The 19,211-nt window shown below is 66.5% G+C and overlaps 2 protein-coding genes across 4 annotated transcripts; one reads left to right on the top strand and one right to left on the bottom strand.

Annotated features, from left to right (window-relative positions):
• Positions 1–723: 723 nt before the first annotated feature.
• LOC141976259 (uncharacterized) lies at positions 724–15,643 on the top strand. 3 transcript variants are annotated; one of them, XM_074937154.1, is made up of 7 exons: positions 724–788; positions 1,222–1,296; positions 1,915–2,004; positions 2,681–2,698; positions 2,904–2,987; positions 3,602–3,665; positions 15,415–15,643. In XM_074937154.1, the coding sequence occupies exons 1-7, from the start codon at positions 785–787 to the stop codon at positions 15,614–15,616; spliced, it is 537 nt and encodes a 178-aa protein (XP_074793255.1). In that variant the 5' UTR covers positions 724–784; the 3' UTR covers positions 15,617–15,643. The 3 variants fall into 3 exon arrangements, with proteins under 3 accessions (XP_074793255.1, XP_074793253.1, XP_074793254.1); XM_074937152.1 differs by lacking the exon at positions 15,415–15,643 and adding an exon at positions 3,960–4,400; XM_074937153.1 differs by lacking the exon at positions 15,415–15,643 and adding an exon at positions 3,978–4,400.
• Positions 6,272–18,834, bottom strand: EPN1 (epsin 1). The gene is made up of 10 exons (XM_074937134.1): positions 18,524–18,834; positions 17,763–18,012; positions 14,755–14,888; positions 13,282–13,356; positions 10,145–10,234; positions 8,846–9,137; positions 7,948–8,115; positions 7,672–7,752; positions 6,964–7,200; positions 6,272–6,612 (listed from the first exon to the last, which is right to left on the bottom strand). Exons 1-10 carry the CDS (start codon positions 18,749–18,751, stop codon positions 6,272–6,274), a joined length of 1,896 nt encoding a protein of 631 aa, XP_074793235.1. The 5' UTR covers positions 18,752–18,834.
• Positions 18,835–19,211: the final 377 nt, after the last annotated feature.

A 19,211-nucleotide genomic window follows, 5' to 3' on the forward strand; every position in this document is an offset into this window, starting at 1 on the left:
AGAGGTGGACTGAGGCAGAACGGGGAGTGATGCAGGATTGCTGACCCTTGACCTTGATCACCATCCTGGGATTTTGGTCCCCCCCGCGCCAGGAGTTGCCCCGTTCCCGCGGGCGCCGGACCCCAGCCCTGCCCCGGGGCCGCAGGAGGAAGGGCCGGGTTGAGACACAAGCCAGTGCCAGGGGGCTGGCTGGAGAAGTCGTTCGAACTCTCCCACGCTCGTCAACCCACCAGCGGCGGCGACGGGCCGGTCTCGGGGGGGCCCCAGGGCGAAGCCCGGAGAGCTCAGCGCCTCCGTGAAAGGCTTGGCCAGCGGCGGCCCAGGCGGCTGGCTGAGCGTGACGGGGCAAGTGCGGCCACTGAGCGCGTCGGGGAAACTGAGGCACGAGTGGGTTTCGTAAAACCACTACCGAAAATGCCCCCCCCTTAGCCACGGGAGACCCGAGGCGACCTGGGATGTGACGTCAGTGACAGAAGAGGAAGTGATGTCAGGCGCCGAAGAGGGGGCGGCCGAGGCCGTGCGGCAGAGCCGGAAGTGACGTCAGAGGCAGCCGCGGCCCGAGGCAGGCGCGGCGGTTGCCGGGGCGATGCTGGCGCTGGCGCTGCTGGCGCTGCCCCTGCTGGCCCCGGGCGCCGCCCCCTGCCTGCGCTGCTGGCCCGACGCCGCCCGCCACGTCCGCTACGACGTGCGGCTGCTGCTGGGGGCGGCGCGGCCCGGGGCGGCCGCGGGGCTGGAGGGGGGGCTCAGCGCGCTCCTCTTGGGGGGGGACCCCGGCGTCCGGATCATGGGTGAGGGGCGGGGCGTGGGACCCCCCCGCAGTCCCCCCCGCCCGCCCGTCCCAGCGCCGCCCGCCCTGCGCCCCCGCGCTGCCCCCCACGGAGACCCCTTCCGCCGACTCCCCACGGGGACCCCTGCTGAGCCCCCCGGCGCCCCCCTAACAGCTTGTGGCGAGCCCCCCCCCCGCCCGGCTCCCCTAGCTCCTCCCCTTCCCCGCAGCCCGGCGACCCCGTGCACTGCGCCCCCCGCCCCGCTCCCTGCAGCCCAGCGCCCCCCGTGCCCCCCCCGCCCCGCTCCCCGCAGCCCAGCGCTCCCTGTGCGCCCCCCTGCGGGCCCCCCTCGCCCTGCTCCCTGCAGCACAGCGCCCCCTTGAGTCAGGACGAGGGACGTGGTGGGTGCTGCAGGGGCTGACGGGCAGCAAACCTCTCCTCTGTCCGGCTACAGAGCGGGAGCGCCTGGAGCGAGAAGCCGGGAAGCTCTTCTATCGCCTGGACCAGATCATCACCCGTAACCGGCAGGGTGAGCGCCGGGTCACATCCTGTCCCCCTTGCAACTCGAGCACCAGCCAGGGAGGGAGAAGATCCCGTGGCCCCTGAACACCACAGGAGATGGGCTCTTTGCTCACAATCCCATGCCTCCTCCCTCACAGCCCTGTGCCCAAAAGCTCTCCCGGATGATTTGTTCCCTCACGCGCCTGGGTCTCTGTTGGGGGCTTCGTTGTCACCTTCGCCCGCTTCTCTTTCCCTCTCCCCTAATATATGACCCAGCCCAGCCCCAGCAGTGGCCTTCCCGGGGCCACGGGGCAGACCCCACCGCCAGGACGGGGGGGAGGGCTCCCATCACTGGAGGGACTCCACCTCCCTGTGGGACGTCGCCGGAGGCCATCTCCTAGCTGCGTGTACCCCAGGGGCTAGGTCGGCCCCGATGCAGCACACATGGGGGGTGGGGGGAGCGACGTCGCCTTGAGTTTTAACCGTGGCCCGCGCTCGAGTGGCCTCATACGAGTGGGTCAGCTCCGGGCCGAGCACGGTGCTTCCTTCCCAGCTGTGCACAGGGGCCGGACTTGGCTCAAATAAGGCGTGTGACACCCGGCACCCCCCACTCCCAACTCCTCCCCTCCCCTGCTCCTGCCTGCAGATCCAGGGCGCCTGATGAAGGAGGCAACGCTTGAAAAGCAGAACTTCACCCACCGCCTGAGAGCAGCGTCGGCAGCCGTCCGGCAGCAAGGTACCCGCTGCACCCGCCTGCTGCCCAAGCCGGTGCCCCTCGCTCCCGACCCGCAGCCCCGGCTAGCCCGGCCCCGGGCTCCCCCCGGTGCCCCTCACTCCCGACCCGCAGCCTCGGCTAGCCCGGCCCCGGGCTCCCCCCGGCTCCGCCGGTGCCCCTCACTCCTGACCCGCAGCCCCGGCTAGCCCGGCCCCGGGCTCCCCCCGGCTCCGCCGGTGCCCCTCACTCCCGACCCGCAGCCCCGGCTAGCCCGGCCCCGGGCTCCCCCCGGCGCCCCTCACTCCCGACCCGCAGCCCCGGCTAGCCTGGCCCCGGGCTCCCCCCGGCTCCACCAGTGCCCCTCACTCCTGACCCGCAGCCCCGGCTAGCCCGGCCCCGGGCTCCCCCCGGCTCCGCCGGTGCCCCTCACTCCCGACCCGCAGCCCTGGCTAGCCCGGCCCCGGGCTCCCCCCAGCTCCGCCAGTGCCCCTCGCTCCTGGGTTCTCTACCCACTCTGGGAGGAGGGTGGGATCTAGTGGTTAGAGCAGGGAAGCTGGGAGCCAGGACTCCTGGGTTCTCTTCCTGGCACCGGATACCTGGGTTCCATCCTGTGGGGGGCGGGGCAGAGGGCATGAGGGAGCTGGATTAGGGGGCGGGGCCGTTCTGCCTGCTCTGATCCGTGTCTCTCTCTCCGCAGTGTGCAGCGCGTCCTGTGGTGAGTCCGGCCTGCGGCTGCCTCCCGGGGGGGTGGGCAGCTGCAGCCCCCAGAGCCCGAACCCACCACTCGTGCCCTGGGCCAGCCGCCAAGTGGGGCCGGATCCACCCCCCAATGCTGGCCCCTGGGGAGGGGCCCCCAGGAATGTGGGGGGCTGGGCCGGCTCCTCTGGGGGCATCTCTCTAATGGGGTCCCCCCCCAACAGGCAGGCCTGAGCCCTTCGATTTGTCTGAGTGCAACAGCTGTCAACGCTTCCAAGCTCGGTGCAGGGACCAGAGGGTCTGCGCAGGTAACCCCCAACACCCCCCAACCCCCTGAACCCCAACACCCCCACACACCCCAGCCCCCGAACCCTGACATTCCCCCATGCCCTGCACTCCCCACGGCCCCCAAACCCCTCACAGCAGCTTCCCCAAATCCCAACACCCCCCAGGCCCCCATACCCCTCACAGTTCCCCTGAACTCTGGAACCCCCCCAAATCCTCCCACAGCTCCCCCAAAACCCCAGCCCCCCTGCCCCAACCCTTCCCCACACCCCCAAACCCCAACACCCCCAAAATTCCCCTGAACCCCAGCATCCTCCACAGCCCCCTGAACTCCCCCAACCCTTTTTCCAGTCTCCCCCCCCACACCCCGTTTACCCTCTAGTACCCCCCACAGCCTCTTATAATTCAATCTCCCCACAGCCCCCCTGAACTCCCCCCACAACCCCCCAAACCTCAGCACCCCCTACCCCCCTGAACTCTCCCCAGCCTCCCCATTACCCTCCAGTGCCCCCCACGGCCTCCCAAACCCTTCAATCCCCTGTGCCCCCCTTCAAGACCCCCCAACCCCCTTTTTGCCTCCAATTCCCACCCCACACCTGGCCAGGCACCCCAACTCCTGCCCCCTCTTTCCCCCCAGGTGCTGCTGTGATCCTGGCCGTGGGGCTGAGCCTGGTGGGACTGGTGCTGGGAGCCGCAGTGGGGTGAGTGGGGATCAGACAGAGGCGGGGGGCGGAGAGGGAAGTGGGACCCAGGCGTCCTGGGGGAAGGGAATGGAGATGGGCCCTGATCCAACCCTAGGGCTGGGGGCTGGTGGAGAGGGGGGTGGGGAATGGGGCCACTCCCCTCTAGGGGGCGCTGGCTCCAGTCTGGGTGGGGGCTGGCTGGCTGTGGGAGATGGGATGGGGCCACTCCCCTCCAAGGGAGGCTGGCTCCGGTCTGGAGGGGAAGGGGGCTGGCTGGGAGGCACCAGCCTGAGACCCCTGGCCCCGGGACAGGGCCTTCCTTTGTTACAGGAGGCGAGCAAGGCTGGCGGGCGGCACAGAGGCCGAGAAGGGGCTGGCGGCAGGCAGGACAGAGCCCCCCGCGGAGCAGGGGAATGGGGCCCTTGCAGAACAAGGGGACGGGGCCCCTGCAGACTTGGGGAATGGGGCCCCCGCGGAGCAAGGGGACGGGGCCCCCACAGACTTGGGGAATGTGACCCGCATGGAGCCAGGAGATGGAGCCCCTGCAGACTTGGGGAATGGGACCCCCGTGAAGTCAGGGGACGGGGTCCCCATGGACTTGGGGAATGGCACCCCCATGGAGCAGGGGGACGGGACTCATTAAATGTTGGTGTCTTTTCCCATCCCAGCTTTTCTGGAGAATGTGACTGAGCTGCTCCCCCAACTGAAATCCCTAGCTGACGGGCCCCTCTACTCCGGTATCCCGCCTCCCTCACCCCCACAGGTCCCTCTACCCTGTATCCCGCTTCCGCCAACCCCCCGAGCCCCTCTCCCCCAGTATCCAGCCTCCCCCAGCCCCCTCTACCCCACCTCCCTCAGCCCCACGGGCCCATCTACCCCACTATCTGGCCCCCTCTACCCCAGTATCCTGCCCTCCTCAGCCCCACAGGTCCCACTACCCTGCCCCTCCTCCCCAAGCCCAATGGGCCCATCTACCCCGTATCCCACCCCCCTTGATCTCACACCCCTGCTGGCAAACACCCTGCCTGACCGCAGGGCTCGCCCTGAACCCAGCTGTGAGATGAGATTAATCGAGACCCTCACCCCAGCCCCTACCTCCCCCCACATACTCAGATATCTCATGTGACCCCCCTGATACATACCCATGCCCCAGCCCCTCCTGCCTGGCAAATGCCCTGGAACACCACCCCCTCTCCCCCACAGCCCTCCACAGATGCCCCATCGGTGCCTTAGAAGAATCTCACTTTATTATTAATTCATTTGAGCACGTTCTGCATACACGGGGGAGAGGGACACAAATGGGGGGGGGGGGAGAGGCAGAAATCAGATGGGTGACCCCTCCCCACAGCAGGGGGTCAGGCTTAAGGATTAGCCCCCCCTTCTGACCTCCCCCCCCACACACAACCACAGAAAAAGATCTGACATTGCTGGGGGTTGGCAAACTGGGGGGGGGGACAGTCCCCACCCCCCTGCAGTTGATTGGTGAAGGGTGGGGGGCACAACTGGGAGAATTCATACACAGGTTGTGATTGAGAGGGGAGCATGGGGGGCATTGGGGGACTCCCTGCTCCAGTAGGGGTTGGGGGGGGGGAGAGCTAGGTTCACAACATCACAGCCACTCACGCAAGCGAAGCCCCCCGCCCCCCCCCCCCCGAGGGCAGCGGGAGGGGGGATCATGCTGCTTGGGGGGGGGGGGGGGGAGATCAGGGATTACAACCACATGGCCAGAAGGGGGCACTGTCAATGCTGCACATCTTATGTGGGGCGGGGAGAGGATGTGTAGCTCAGACCTGTGCCCCCCAGCAGCAGAGACCTGGCTGGGTCCAGTCCTGGGTTTAAATCCCAGTGCTGGTTGGGCTGACCCTGCTCCATGACACTGAGGGGGGGGGATTAAGGCAGCTCCCCTCCCCCACCCTGACAGCAAGTCCCAGGGCGGGGGAGAGGGGTCCAGTGGCCCTGCCCAGGTGACTGCAGAGGAGACACTGGCATGGGGGCGGTCATGGCAGCCATCGCTGCCCCACCCTGCAGCAGGGCCCCTCATGTCCCGGGGGTCGTCTCTGGAGCTGCCGTTGGAGGTTGCTGCTCTGGTCCCCTGGGGCCACATCAGGGTGGGGGGGGGTCGGGAAGCAGAGCCTGGGGCAGGTGAGGATGGATCCCACCCCTGGGATCTGGAGCAGACACGGTCACAGGCCAGGGGGCATGGGGGGAATGTCCCATTAGCCCCTGGGGCAGGCAGGTGGGCCCTGGAGGGGGTAAGATGTCCAGGGGGGCAGTAGTGTGATAGATGGGGGACTGGGAGGGGGGCAGCTATAACTTAAAGGGGCAGCAGCACCCCCACTTCCAGGAGAGGGGGGCAGGGCTTGGAGGCAGAGCTTAGGGTAAGGTGTGGCCTCAATGGGGGTGGAGCTATGCAGGGGGAGGGGTTTAACACTGCCCCCCTGCCCCCACTTATGAATTCTGAGGTAAGTGGGGGGGTACTGCCCATGAAGGGGAGAATGACACCACACCCAGTGGACCCTCCCACCTGACCCCCCCCCCCCGGCATGGGCTGCCCCAGGGCTCCCTCCCCCTGGCAGCCTCTCAGGGTCTCCCCTCTCATACCCCCCACCCCCGGGCCAGCCCCCTTATAGCAGGAAGGGGTTTGTGTTGCCCATGGACTGGGCAGAGGCGCTGGTGGGTACGATGGGCTGGGGGGGCATCATGGGGGGCATGGCCATGGGGGACAGGCCGGGGGGCTGGACCCCGACCATGGGGGAGACAGAGGCCAGGGGCACGACTGGACCCAGGGGGGTGACTGAGACCATGGGGGGAGCAAAGGGGGCAGCGGGGGGGCCCAGCCCCATGACGGGGCTGACGCGGAGCTGGTTGAGGGTCAGTGAGGCAGGCTGCGCCGGCTGGAATGGGTTGGTGGCCGAGGCGCCGGCGGCTGCTCCCGGTGCCGACACCACGGGCGCAGGCGCTGTCCCTAAAACGGAGGGAGGGGGAGTGAGAGACCAGCCACACAGCTGGGAGAGAACCCAGGAGTCCTGGCTCCCAACCCCCTCCCCACAACCGCTAGGCCCCACTCCCCTCCCAGAGCCGGCAGAGAACCCAGGGGTCCTGGCTCCCAGCCCCCCTGCTCTAACCACTAGGTCCCACCCCACTCCCAGAGCCAAGGAGAGAACCCAGGCGTCCTGCCTCCCAGCCCCCCTCCCCTCCAAGAGGCAGGGATAGAACCCAGGCAACCTGGCTTTCACCCCCCAACCCCCCCGTCACTAGACCCCACTCCCTTCTCCTCCCAGAGCAGGAGAAGCCAGGCGTCCGGCCGGGCACTCACCTGTGGCCAGGAAGGGGTTGGAGGTCTTGGTGCTGGGGGGCGCATGGGGTTTGCTGAGCAGCGAGTCCAGGTCCACCAGGGCAGCGTTGGGACCCAGGAAGGACTCGGGGGTCTTACGGGTGGGTTTGGAGGCCTCGGCCAGCGAGCCCCCGACAGCCGCCATGTCGAAGGTGCTGGGGCTCCGGGCGCCGGCCGAGCATGACACTGGCACCTCCCCGGCCAGCAGGTCCAGCTCCCCTGGGGGGCAGAGACAGAGGGGGGGCTGAGGCACCCACCCAGGCCCCCGGGCAGACAGAGCGCCGTGGGGCTGGGAGGGGCATCCTCGCCGTAAGCCCAGTCACTGGGGAAAATACTGACTGGTCCTGGCCCTAGGACCGACCGGGTGGGACCCACTGCAGACACCCTCCTGGTCTGGCAGCGACCCACTGATAACCCCATAACCCGCCCTCTGGACAACAAGGAGTTAAACCCACCCCACATACCCCAAGCACCAGCTCCCATCTGCCCCCAGGGCGGGGACTGGCTGGCTCAGGGGGGCGGGGAATGGGGCCCGAGGGCCTCTCCCCTCTAGGGGGTGCTGGCTCCCATCAGGGAGGATGTATTCAGTGCCCACCCACCCCCCAATTTCTCAGCAGCCCTGACACACATGCAGGGAAGGGAAGGCAATGCGGGAGGGAGGGGGAGGCAGCCGGGGTCCCCCCAACCCACCTGTGCTGCTCCCTGACTTGGGCAGCGCCGGGCGTAGGCTGTCGAAGTCCGAGAACTCGTCCGGCTCGAAGGCACCACCAGCTGGGGGTGGGAAGAAGTGAGTTATGGAAAGCGAGGGAGAGTCCCTGCCCCAACCCAGCCCCACACCCATCCCAGAGCAGGGGAGAGAACCCTGGCTCCCAGCCCCCCCGCTCTAACCACTAGGTCCCACTCCCCTCCCAGAGGCAGGGAGAGAGCCCAGGCGTCCTGGCTCCCCGCGATCCGTGGCTGACCCACCTGCGGTGCCATTGATGCTGGCTTTCGAGGGCGACCCTCCCCAGTGGTCAGGGAAGGTCTGCGCGGGGGCCCAGGGGTCGGCCGCGGGTTTCCCCTGGGGGGCTGAAGCTGGGCCCGACGACCACGGGTCACTGGCAGGGGGCGCTCCACTCACTGCAACGCCCCCAGCTGGAGGGGAGAAAAGCAGTTAGCAGCCAAGGCCAGTGGCTCCTGTACCCTCCCTGCTCCCCCCCATACACCCACAATGCACTGCAGGCTGTGGGGCAGGGTGTCAGCAGGGGGTACTCTCCCTAGCAGGCAGTGCTGTCCCCGATGCCCCATGGTGGCGCTAGGGGGCGCTGTGCTGCAGGGAGCACCGGGGGCGCTCGGCGGGGGCACTCTCCCCAGCAGACAGGGCTGTTTCACCACCTCTGCTCCAGGACTGGCATTGACAATCCCCAGGGACGGGCCAAGGAGGTGTCTTGGCCTGGGGGTCACCATCTCCCCGCTGTGGGGCCCTTGGGGCTGATCCGAGCCAGAGGGTTGTTTCCCCAGCGCCATGGCCCCGTGGGGAGAGTCAGGATCCAGCCGACACAGGTTCTGTTTCCTGCCCTGCCACAGCCTCCCTCTGTGCCTCAGTTTCCCCATCACGGACACAGATACCACCCTGCTGTGGCAAGAGCTTTGATAGCTCCCTTCACCCCTCCTGCCCCATTGATTTCAGTGGGGGATACAGATTTGCCCCCCTTGCACAGGGATGGGGCCACCCAACTCCCCCAGCCCCGCACGCTGGGACCCAGCAGGAGCTGGGGTCTCCAGTCCGACGTGGATGCTGGGGGGGATCGAGCATTTTTAGTGACAAAGGCAGGAGGGGCTGGCGCCCAGGGACCGGAGTGACGGGCACGACGTGGAGACATACCAGGGAGCGGGGAGGGGCCCGTCCCCTCCGGGTTCCAGGGGTCGGAGCTGGCGACAGCCGGGGGGCCCCCCCAGGGGTCTCCCGGGGCCGTGATGGAGGCAGATGCCCCCCATGGGTCGCCAGTGGAAGCCACGCCTCCAGGGGTCCCTCCCCAGGGGTCAGGGGCAGGCGGCCCCGTGGGAGCAGGCACAGAGGCACCCCAGGGGTCAGTGGGGGCAGGGGGACCCCAGGGGTCCCCGGCGACAGGGGGGGCTGGCGTGGTGAAGACATCAGCCAGGTCCATCAGCGACGACTGCGGGAGAGAAACGTGGTGAGACACGGGGCAGCCGGTCACCCCAGATATATCCCGAGTCTGCCCCTAAATCTGGGCCCCCGCTAGACCCTGCCCCCTGCCACAGATCCCGCCCCCAAGCCAGACCCCAACCAGCTAGACAAGGGGAGGGCAAACTTTTTGGCCCAAGGGCCACATCTGGGTAGGTAAATTGTATGGCAGGCCATGAATGATCACGAAATTGGGGGTTGGGGTGCGGAAGGGGGTGAGGGCTCCGGGCTGGGGATGAGGCATTGGGGATGCAGGAGGGTACTCCAGGCTGGGACCGAGGGGTTCGGAAGGCAGGAGGGGGTCCAGGGCTGGGGCGTGGGAGGGGGTCAGGGGTGCAGGCTCTGGGCGGCACTTACCTCAAGCAGCTCCCGGAAGCAGCAGCACGTCCCCTCTCTGGCTCCTATGCAGAGGCGCAGCCAAGCGTGTCTGCGCCCTGCCCCATCCACAGGCGCTGCCCCTGCAGCTCCCATTGGCCATGGTTCCCGGCCAATGGGAGCTGCGGGGACGGTGTTTGGGGCGGGGGCACCATGCAGAGCCCCTTGGATGCCCCTGCACGTAGGAGCTGGAGGGGGGACATGCGGCTGCTTCTGGGACCCAAGCAGAGCCATGGCACATGTGGAGTGGGCAAGCCCCCAATCCGGCTCCCCAGCAAGAGCCGGATTAAAACATCTGAAAGGCCAGATGCAGCCCCCCGAGTCGTAGTTTGCTCACCCGTGAGCTAGACATCACCCCAGGCTCTGCCCCTGAATCTAGGCCCGCTGCTAGACTCCAACCCCGCAAGAGGCTCCACCCCCAACCCCAGATAGGCTCCACCCCCAAGTCAGAGCCCCCAGCTAAACCCCACCCCGTCTCCACGTTCAACTCAGACCCCCCAACCTGAGCTAGACCCCACCCCAGCCAGCTAAACCATGCCCCCTGCCCCTGGCTCCACCCCCATGTCAGCCCCTCCCCCAGCTAGCCCCAGGGGGAGGGGTTACCTCCTCGCCCTTGGCTGGCACCGCCTCCTTCTTGCTCTCCTCGATGGCCATCTGGAGGCGCAGGTCATCCCCGCGCCGGATCCGCTCCTCCTGGGGGGAGGCAAAGGAAATGGGACATCAGCGGATAGGGGCGGCCCAGCCCCAATCGGGGGCGGGGGAGGGGAGCTGGAGTACTCACCTACAGCTGGCCTGGCAGTGTTCCCAGCTGGGGCTCCCTATAGCCAGGGAGGTTGCTGCCTGCCCCCAGCCTGACTCCTATCCCATAATTCCCTGGCAACGCAGAGCAGGCTGTGGCATCGCTACTGACTGGCATCTACAGTGTTAACAGATCCGGCCCCGCCCAGAGCTGGGGACTGAACCCAGGAGTCCTGGCTCCCAGCCCCCTCAGACCCCACTCCCCTCCCAGAGGGGAGGACAGAACCCAGGCGTCCTGGCTCTGCATGGCTGTGCCAGCAGAGGCTGCTACCGGCGCAGTGGGTTTCGCTCGCGGTGGGCCGCTTACGCCGTATCCCCACCGGGGCCATCGCTGGTCCAGGACCCTGGTCCAAGGAACGGCATGAGAAGAGCCAGCAGCGGGACTGCGCAAAGCAAATTGGGGAACTTGACCCCAAGCTCCCACAATTCCCAGCCGGCGCCAGGATCCCACCACCCGCTGTGGAAATGGACCGGAGGGCAGCGCAGGGTCGTTTACCCGCGGAGCACCCCGGTGTGTGCCAGGGCAGGGGGAGCCGGCAGAGGCAGCCTGTGCTCTAACGCCTGGCACAAACGCAACCAGCCAAACCGCCCAGTGCAGACACCGGCCGGGGCAACACCGCTTTGGGAGGGGATTTGCGGGGGGGAGGGGGATAGCTCAGTGGTTTGAGCATTAGTCTGCTAATCCCAAGGTTGTGAGTTCAATCCTTGAGGGGGCCATTTAGGGATCTGGGGCAAAAATTGGGGATTGGTCCTGCTTTGAGCAGGGGGTTGGACTAGACACCTCCTGAGGTCCCTTCCAACCCTGATATTCTATGATTTGCTGGCTCAGCCGGGCCGGCAACTCCCCTAGCCTCCAGGGAGTGACCCCTGCTAGGCAGCTCTCAGACCAGGGGACCGTGTTTTGCTCTGCTGGCCAAAAGACTCTGTGGGTAGAAACTCCACCAGGTGGGTTTGCCAGCACGGCTGTGAGCCAAGGCTTGAGCTCTGCTGGGCAAAGGGCAGCTTGGCCAGGGAGACTGGTGTCCACAACCATCGGCAAAGCCCGATCCGCCCCCTAGGGGCCCCGGTGGGCAGGGAACAGCCACAGCGCAGGGCGCACTGGGCACACCCCGATCTGCATGCTATGCCACCCGCCCATGCCCCTACTCCACCCACTACAGGCTCCCTGCCCTGCCATCCTCTGCGGCCTGGCCCACACAGTGCGGCTCTCTGGGGGCTAGAGAGGGGATGGAGTTTAACGTGGATCCTTTGGGGGGGGGGGGTGTCCTCGATTCTCTCCCCTCAGCTGCAGTCAGGGACATGGCTCCCACCCCCAGTCAGTGCCCTACAGAGACTATAAAAACAGCCCCCCATTGAGGTCTGGTCTCCTGAGCCTGCAGCAGCCCCTCCCCCCAAAACAGACACCCTCCCGAATCTGGTGCAGCCCCCATCCCCCCAGGCATGGCCCCCCCAGCTCCCCTCAATTTTTCAGCTGTGCCCCCACGCCCCCAGAAACCAGGTACAAACCCCCTACCCTCTGTGCCAGCTGCAGCTCCCGCTCCCCTCCCCACCCCCAACTTCAGGCATACGAAATTAAACATGGAGCCCAGACAAGATCCCCCCATGTCCCGCCAGGCTCCCCCATATCGAGACTGGCCCCCGCCCCGCCCCAAATCAGGGATCCCGAGGTGGCAATTAACCAGAGCGAAAGCTGGGTGGTGGAGGAAGGACAGACAGAGATTAGCGCTGGGTGTGAATCAGAGTGAGGATTAATGGGGGGGGACTGTTAGAGCACAGCGGCCGCAGAGAGACCCAAACGACCCAGAGAGACCCAGCCAGAACCTTTCAGAACCTTCCGCTGCCTCCGTTCGGGGGGGGGGGGGGGGGGAGAGAGATGACAGGATCTGGGTGCGACCGGGGGGGTCCTGGCATCATGCCTCAGAATTAAAGAAGGTGCAGGGAAGTGATGAGGGGCCCTGGGGGAGCCAAAGCGCCCCCCCCAGAGAGGCCAGAGATCGGGGACGTTTCAATCTGGATGGGAGGGTGGGGGTCGAATCTGGGAGAAGGGGCTGGGTGGGCCAATTCGGCAACACTGCCCGGCAGGCCAGCCAGCACCCAGGGATCATGAGATAGAGGGGGATCAAGGGCCAAGAGCCAGGGAGAGAACCCAGGAGTTCTGGCTCCCAGCCCCCCTGCTCTGTCCACTAGACCCCACTCCCCTCCCAGAGCTGGGGACAGAACCAAAGCTTGAAGCTCAAATTGCTCCATCCACCACTAAAATTCAGCTAGCTGCAGGTTGAGGTGAGGCAGCTGTTTAAGGGCTGTTTGGGACAGGAAGTGATGGGGGAACTGGTGGAGAGCGTGTGGATTTAGAGAGGCAAAAGGGGATGATCCAAGCTGGGACTGGGCCCAGCCACCAGGGTTCATGCCCCTGACAGCGGAAAGCTGGGGAGCTCACCTGCTAAGCACTTCCAAGTGCATGCGAGGGGGGCACACAACCAGGAGACCACCCAACAGCACCCAGGAGGTGCTACAGAGCAAGAGTGAAACTGACCCTGGCACCCAGTGTGAGTAAAACTGACCAGGAGCAAAACTGACCGGCCAAGTAGAGGAACTGAAACTGACCAGGAGCAAAATTACCCTGGCACCCCAGGGACTGAAACTGACCATGAGCAAAATTGATCCAGGTACCCAGAGGCACTGAAACTGACCAGGACAGAAACTGACCCTGGCACCCAGCGGGACTGAAACTGACCAGGAGGAAAACTGACTAGAAAGTTCACCCCCTTTTAAAAGCATCTTTTCCCTGGAGGAGAGAAAAGCCCTTCGAGGCGATGGCGAGCAGTGAGTGGAGTTAGCGCTGATCTAGTCGGGGGTGGGGGTTAGTGCAGTGGGGGAGGGGGAAGGCCGGCCCACGCTCCCATCAGGGGGAGGGCGTTAGATCCTCCGGGGTCGACTCTAACCTTGTCGTGCTCCTCTTTGCTCAAGCTAAGAGCGAGCTGGAGCTGCAGGTCCTCTTCGGCGACGGCGACGGGGGGCTGGCGGGGGCGGAGAGAGCAGAGAATGAAGGCGCAGCAGGGCACACACCCACACCGGGGGGGGGGGGGAGGAGGAGGAGTCTTGGTCCATGGATAGGAAAGCAGACAGGACCGGGTGGGCCCGTGACTCCCCAAAGTCCCCCTGGGGAGCTAGATGCACAAACAAGGGGGCAAACGCAGGGGAGGTGAGAAAGAAAGGGCAGATGATGCCGGGGGGCAGTGGATGGGAGAGGGAGCACAGGGGCAAAGGAGGGGGGCAGCAGACAGGGAAGGGGCGCAGGGGGGCCCATGGTGCCCGTCCCAGGCAGAGGACGGGGCGCAGGGGGCCCGTGGAGTCGGGCCCAGGCAGGCTGGGCAGTGGGTGGGGGGCAGAGGACGGGGGCGCAGGCAGACGCAGTGGAAGTGCAGGAAGGGGATGGCTGGTTCTATTCTTGTCTAAGCAGACAAGTTGTGGCCTGTTCCAGGGGAGCAAATAGTCTGGTAAGGGGGAGCAGGCTGAGCTGGGATGAATGAGGCGGGGCTGTACAGGACCCCGGCTGCTGCAGAGAGGATCAGGGGGCCGACCTTCTCCATCTACAGCCCCTGCTGTGGCGGTGAACGCAGATCTGAACAGGCCCTGGTTCTTTGCCCCACAGCATTGTGGAGGTTTATTGGAGGGCCTGGGGACTGTAACCCCACTGTGTGTGGACGTCCCCCTGCCCTCCCGAGACCTGTGTACCCTAAAACAGCCCAGGATCTCAGACAACCCAGGCCAAAAAGACACCCCCAAACTGAGATGCTATGAACCCCGGCCCCCCTCACCAGCCAGCTTTCCCTGGCCCCCACCCCACTGTACCTGCCCCAACACCTGCGCAGGGGAAGGACCAGAATTCAGCCCCACTGATACGCTGAGCAAACAAGCTTGCTCCTCTGAGGGGGACTGCCTGGCTTGGGGGACAGAGAATGGGGCATGGGGCCTTTTCCCTCTAGGGGGTGCCAGCCACGATCTGGCCCCAGGGCAGGGACCGGCTGGCTCAGGGGGAAAAGAAATGGGGCACAGGGGCTCTCCCCACTAGGAGGTGCCGGACCCGCTCCGGTAGCGCTGAACCAATCCCTGCCTTCGCTGAGACGAGCTGGGCCGGTCCCAACCTGGCACCCAGTGTCAGAGGCAGCCTGGCCACAATCGGGGGCTAACGGGCACCCCCCCAGGATGGCAGCAGGGAGGCCAAGGGCAGGACACCACCCTGGGAGCAGACGCCCTCGGGGTGGGGGACGATCACAGCTGGCCCCGGCCCAACCAACTCCCCAAGAGCCACCACGGGGGCCCCATCTCAACCGGCGTCTCAGGACCCATCTCCCAGCCCCAGCCGTGCCAACCCTCCTCCCCCCTGCGCCCCGCAGCCGCCGCTCCAGATTTACCTTGCTCCTTACCTGCTCCGCTTCTTCCTTGCTCATGGCCAGCGCCAGCTGCAGCTGCAGCTCCTCCTCGCCGCTGCTCTGCGGCCAGGCCTGCTCTGCCTCTGCCGGGGCACTAGCCGCGGAGGCTGAGGAGGCTGTGGGGGAGAAAGGGTTAAACTGTCAGCCAAGGGCCCAAAGGAACAGGCAATGTGGCCCCTCTGGGGCGGGGGCTGGGTACAGGGGGACCCCTCGCCCGGCGCTGGGACGTGGCCCCTCTGGGGCGGGGGTTGGGTATCCGGGGACCCCTCGCCCGGCGCTGGGACATGGCCCCTCTGGGGCGGGGGCTGGGTATCCGGGGACCCCTCGCCCAGCACTGGGACGTGGCCCCTCTGGTGCGGGGGCTGGGTACAGGGGGACCCCTCGCCTGGCGCCGGGACGTGGCCCCTCTGGGGTGGGGGCAGGGTATCCGGGGACCCCTCGCCCGGCGCTGGGACGTGGCCCCTCTGGGGTGGGGGCAGGGTATCCGGGGGACCCCTCGCCCAGCGCTGGGATGTGGCCCCTCTGGGGTGGGGCGCAGGAGCTGAGTATATGGGGACCCAGCCCAGGGACGGAGGAGGAGGCCGGAGGGCATTTTAAGGGGCACCATGAAAACCAGCCTTGGGATTTTATTTTTATTCTCAGAGAGGAGCACGGACGCCCCCAGCACTGCCCCAGGGCATCGGGTCCAGCCCTGCCGGCCAGGGGAGAGCACCCCCTTTTGATCTCCCTGCAGCACCGAGGCCCTGGCGAGCCTCTCTGCACCAGCTCCAAGGAGTTTGTGACACCGTGGGGCTGGGGTAGGGCCGTGGGGCCCAAGGAGCAGATGGCCCGGCCTGTCTGGTAAACAAACAGCCAAGAGACCAGCTGGTGTCAGCCAAACAACCCACTGACAAGCAACGGTCCAGTGGGCAGAGAGGGGACGCTGGGTCAGGTGTACAATCCCCCTTGCCCCCCCCCCCGACTCCCACCCCCCCAGAACCCCCTCCCTCCCATCCCCCCACACGCAGACCCCCACCTCCTGTCCTCCCACCCACTCCAATCAATAGGCCCCCCAACCACCACTATTATTCCAATCCCCTCCTCCCCACACACACTTCACCAACTTCCCCCCAGACTGTAGGCTGGGCTTGAGGGGCACCAGGAAAGCAGGGGGAGCCCAGGGCTGGGCTGGCAGGGGGCTGAGAGTCGGGAGTGAGGGGCTTGACTCCAAATAAATGTTATTGTTATTGGCACCATGGACCATGTGGGAGCAAGATGAAGGAGAGTGAGTTGTGTGTGTGTGTGGGGGGGTGTACGTGTGGAAGGAGAGTGTGGAGGGGTACGGGGTGTGTGCGCCCATATGGGGTGTGGAGGGTGCAGGATGTTTGTGGGGGGTGCAGGGGGGGAGTGGGGCGCGTGCGAAGGGGGGGCTGTGGGGCTAAGCACCCGCTCTCTCACCCACAAACCCAGCTCACACTTCAGCTTGGCCCTCAGCCCCTGCCAGGGCTGGCTCCAGACCCCGGTGCCACCCCTCAGCCCCACCCCCAACCGGTGCTGGGGGCAGGTCGCCACGGTGCCAAGGGACAGGCGGGCTCCCCTCCCCCGCAGACACCATGGCACCAGCTGTCAGCCCTGGTTAGCCGCCCTGCTGAACGGGACGCTCTACCTCGCGTGAAGCCTGCATCCCCCGGGGAGAGGTGCCCATGTCTGCCCCGGGATCTGCCCCAATGAGCTGACTGCCCCCCAGGCCAGTGAACTGACCGGGGGAGGGAGGACTGAGAGACGGGGAGGGGGCAGCTCTGCTGCAGGGGGCACAGAGCCATGTACACCACAGAGGGAGGATGAGCGCAGAGGAGCCAACCTGGGGAAGGGGATGGGGATCCCTGGCTGTAGGGCTGGGTGGGGGAAGGGGTATTGAGCACCAGGAGCCATCCGGGCAGGCAGAATGGTGTTACTGTCTCTTTAAGGGCTGGCTGTTCCCCGTCCCCGCCCTTATCAGCGCTGGTTGGCAGGGGGCACGAAGGTCGATTGCTGGCAGTTCAGTCCCGATAAGAGCCCGTGGGGCAGGGCGGGATCATCAGGCAAGGAACTGGGGGAAGGGACACGTGTTTTCACCCCTTCGCTGCTACCCACTGTGGGCTGGGTGAGCCCAGGGCAGGGCTGGCAGGGGGCTGCGGGGTCGGGAGCGGCTTACTCAGCAGCTGTGTTGGCTGGGAGGGGTGCCATGTGGGAAGCAGGGGGCGGAGCCAGCAGGGGTGAAAGGTCACACATTGGCAGATGCCAGGTGGGCAGAGGACTGGCACAGCCTCTGACTGGCTCCAGACCCTGCCCGTCTGCACCCTACATGTCCCACCCACCCTGACGGGGGGTCACAGCTCCATCTCCTCCGGTTGGGGCAGGATCAGCCCCCCGCCGCCCCGGACAACCTGAATCACAGGCTCCGAGCGCCCCTGGGGTCAACCCTGTGGGCAGCGGACGGGGCAGAGCTGGGGGGTTCAGAATTCACTGTCGTCAACAGCCACCAGGCAGGGAACCCCCCTACATATGGCCCCCCCAAACCGTACAGCGGGCACCTGTGCCCCACAGCCATCACCCAGTGCCCACAAGCCCCACAGCTGTCACCCACCCCCCCCGGGCCACCGCCCAAGCCCCACAGCCATCACCCAGCCCTCCTGAACCTGACCCGACCCCCCAAACCTCAGAGCCACCCCGAGTCCCACAGCCTTCACCCGCCCCCCAAGAGTCACCAGCCCCCCTGAACCTCAGAGCCCCCCCCAGCCCCACAGCTATCATTCGCCCCCCCCCCCCCACCAGCCACCCCGAGCCTCAGAGATGTCCCCTGAGCCCCCGAACCTCAGAGCTGAAGGACGAGCGGGGCCCTGGGGCAAGCAGGGCCTTGTTTAGGACAGGAAGTGAGGGAGGACCCCAGCTCCACCCAGGCTGGGATCTGAGTGAGGTCCTGGGGGAAAGGCAGGGGAGGGAGCAGGGACCGCCCACCAGCCCCGGCTCACCCGTGGAGGTCTGCGCCAGCTTCTCCTTGGTCTTGAGGGCGTGGGCCCGCTCCTCCTTGAGCCGCTCATCGTCCCGGAGCAGGGCCACCAGCTGTTTGGCCTTCTCCCGCACGTTGACACCCTGGTCCTTGCCGTCGCGGTCAACGTACTGGAAATCCTTCAGCGTCTGGATGGCGTAGATGTTCTCCTTGCACTGCTGGGCCACGCGCTCCGAGCCCGTCTTGATGAGGTACTCCATCAGCGTCATGGCCTGGGGGGCAGGGCCCAGACACACCAGCCTCAGCCACGCAGCCCACGCACTGCCCCCCGGGCCCTGCCACTCAGGGCCCCTCTGCCCGCCTCCACCCAGCCCTCCCTTTCAACCGCAGCCCCCCAAATACCCCCTCCCCTTTCCCATACAGCTCCTGCACGGCCCACCCAAACACCCCACAGCCCACTTGCCTACCCACCCACAGAGCCACTCCTCATACTCCACCCCTTCCCAGGCATAGGGCAGGCAGGAGGGGAGCAGGGTCCAGTCGTTGGGCAGGGGCTGGGAGCCAGGACTCCTGGGTTCTATCCCCGTCTCTGGGAGTGGGGTCTAGTGGTTAGAGCAGGGGGGCTCAGTTCTATCCCCAGCTCTGGGAGGGGAGTGGGAGCTAGTGGTTAGAGCGGGGGGGTGGGGGTGGGGAGCCAGAACTCCTGGGATCTCTCCTCAGCTCTGGGGGTGGGGGCCAAGGGTTAGAGCAGGGGGCTGGGAGCCAGGGCCCTGGGGGCGGCACCTTGTAGACGTGGCGCCAGTTCTTGCCGTGGTCGTTGAGTCGTTTCCAGATCATGCTCATGATCTCAGAGAAGGCCACCACATTGTAGGTGAGGTCGGCGATCTCCGACATGAGCGAGCTGGACGGGCCCCAGGGATCATTGGACGTGGCCTCCCGCACCTTGATCTCCGCCTCCGAGTAGTTGTGGACGATGTTTTTCATCTGGCGCCGCAGCGATGAGGTTGACATGGCGGGGGTGGGACGCGGGGGCGGCCCGGCAGCGGGGCGGCTCCTGATACCAGTCCTGGGGTGTGTGAAAGCTCCCTGTGTCTGTGCAATGCGGGGGGAGGGGGCCGATCCCAGTCCGGGGAGGGGGCAGGAAAACCCCCTGGGTCTGTGCAGTGGGGGGCCCCAGATCCCAGTCGGGGGGGGGGGAGGGGGGGGAGAGAAGGAAAGCCCCCCGGATCCGTGCAATAGGGTGGAGCTGGCACCAGTGGGTGACAGGAAGGTGGTCAGGCTGCTATCTGTGCCCGGGACGGCATGGGTGATCCAGGCATGAGCCGCATCTGCAACACAGAGAGAGCGAGATCAGTGATTCAGTACATCCAGAGGAGGGCCTGAGGCCGGCCTGAGATGCAGCAAGGGGGGCTGGGAGCCAGGACTCCTGGGTTCTCTCCCCAGCTCTGAGAGGGGTATGGAGTCTAGTGGT

The sequence above is a fragment of the Natator depressus genome, chromosome 23 (genome assembly GCF_965152275.1).
Source record: "Natator depressus isolate rNatDep1 chromosome 23, rNatDep2.hap1, whole genome shotgun sequence".
NCBI classification, from domain to species: Eukaryota; Metazoa; Chordata; order Testudines; family Cheloniidae; genus Natator; species Natator depressus.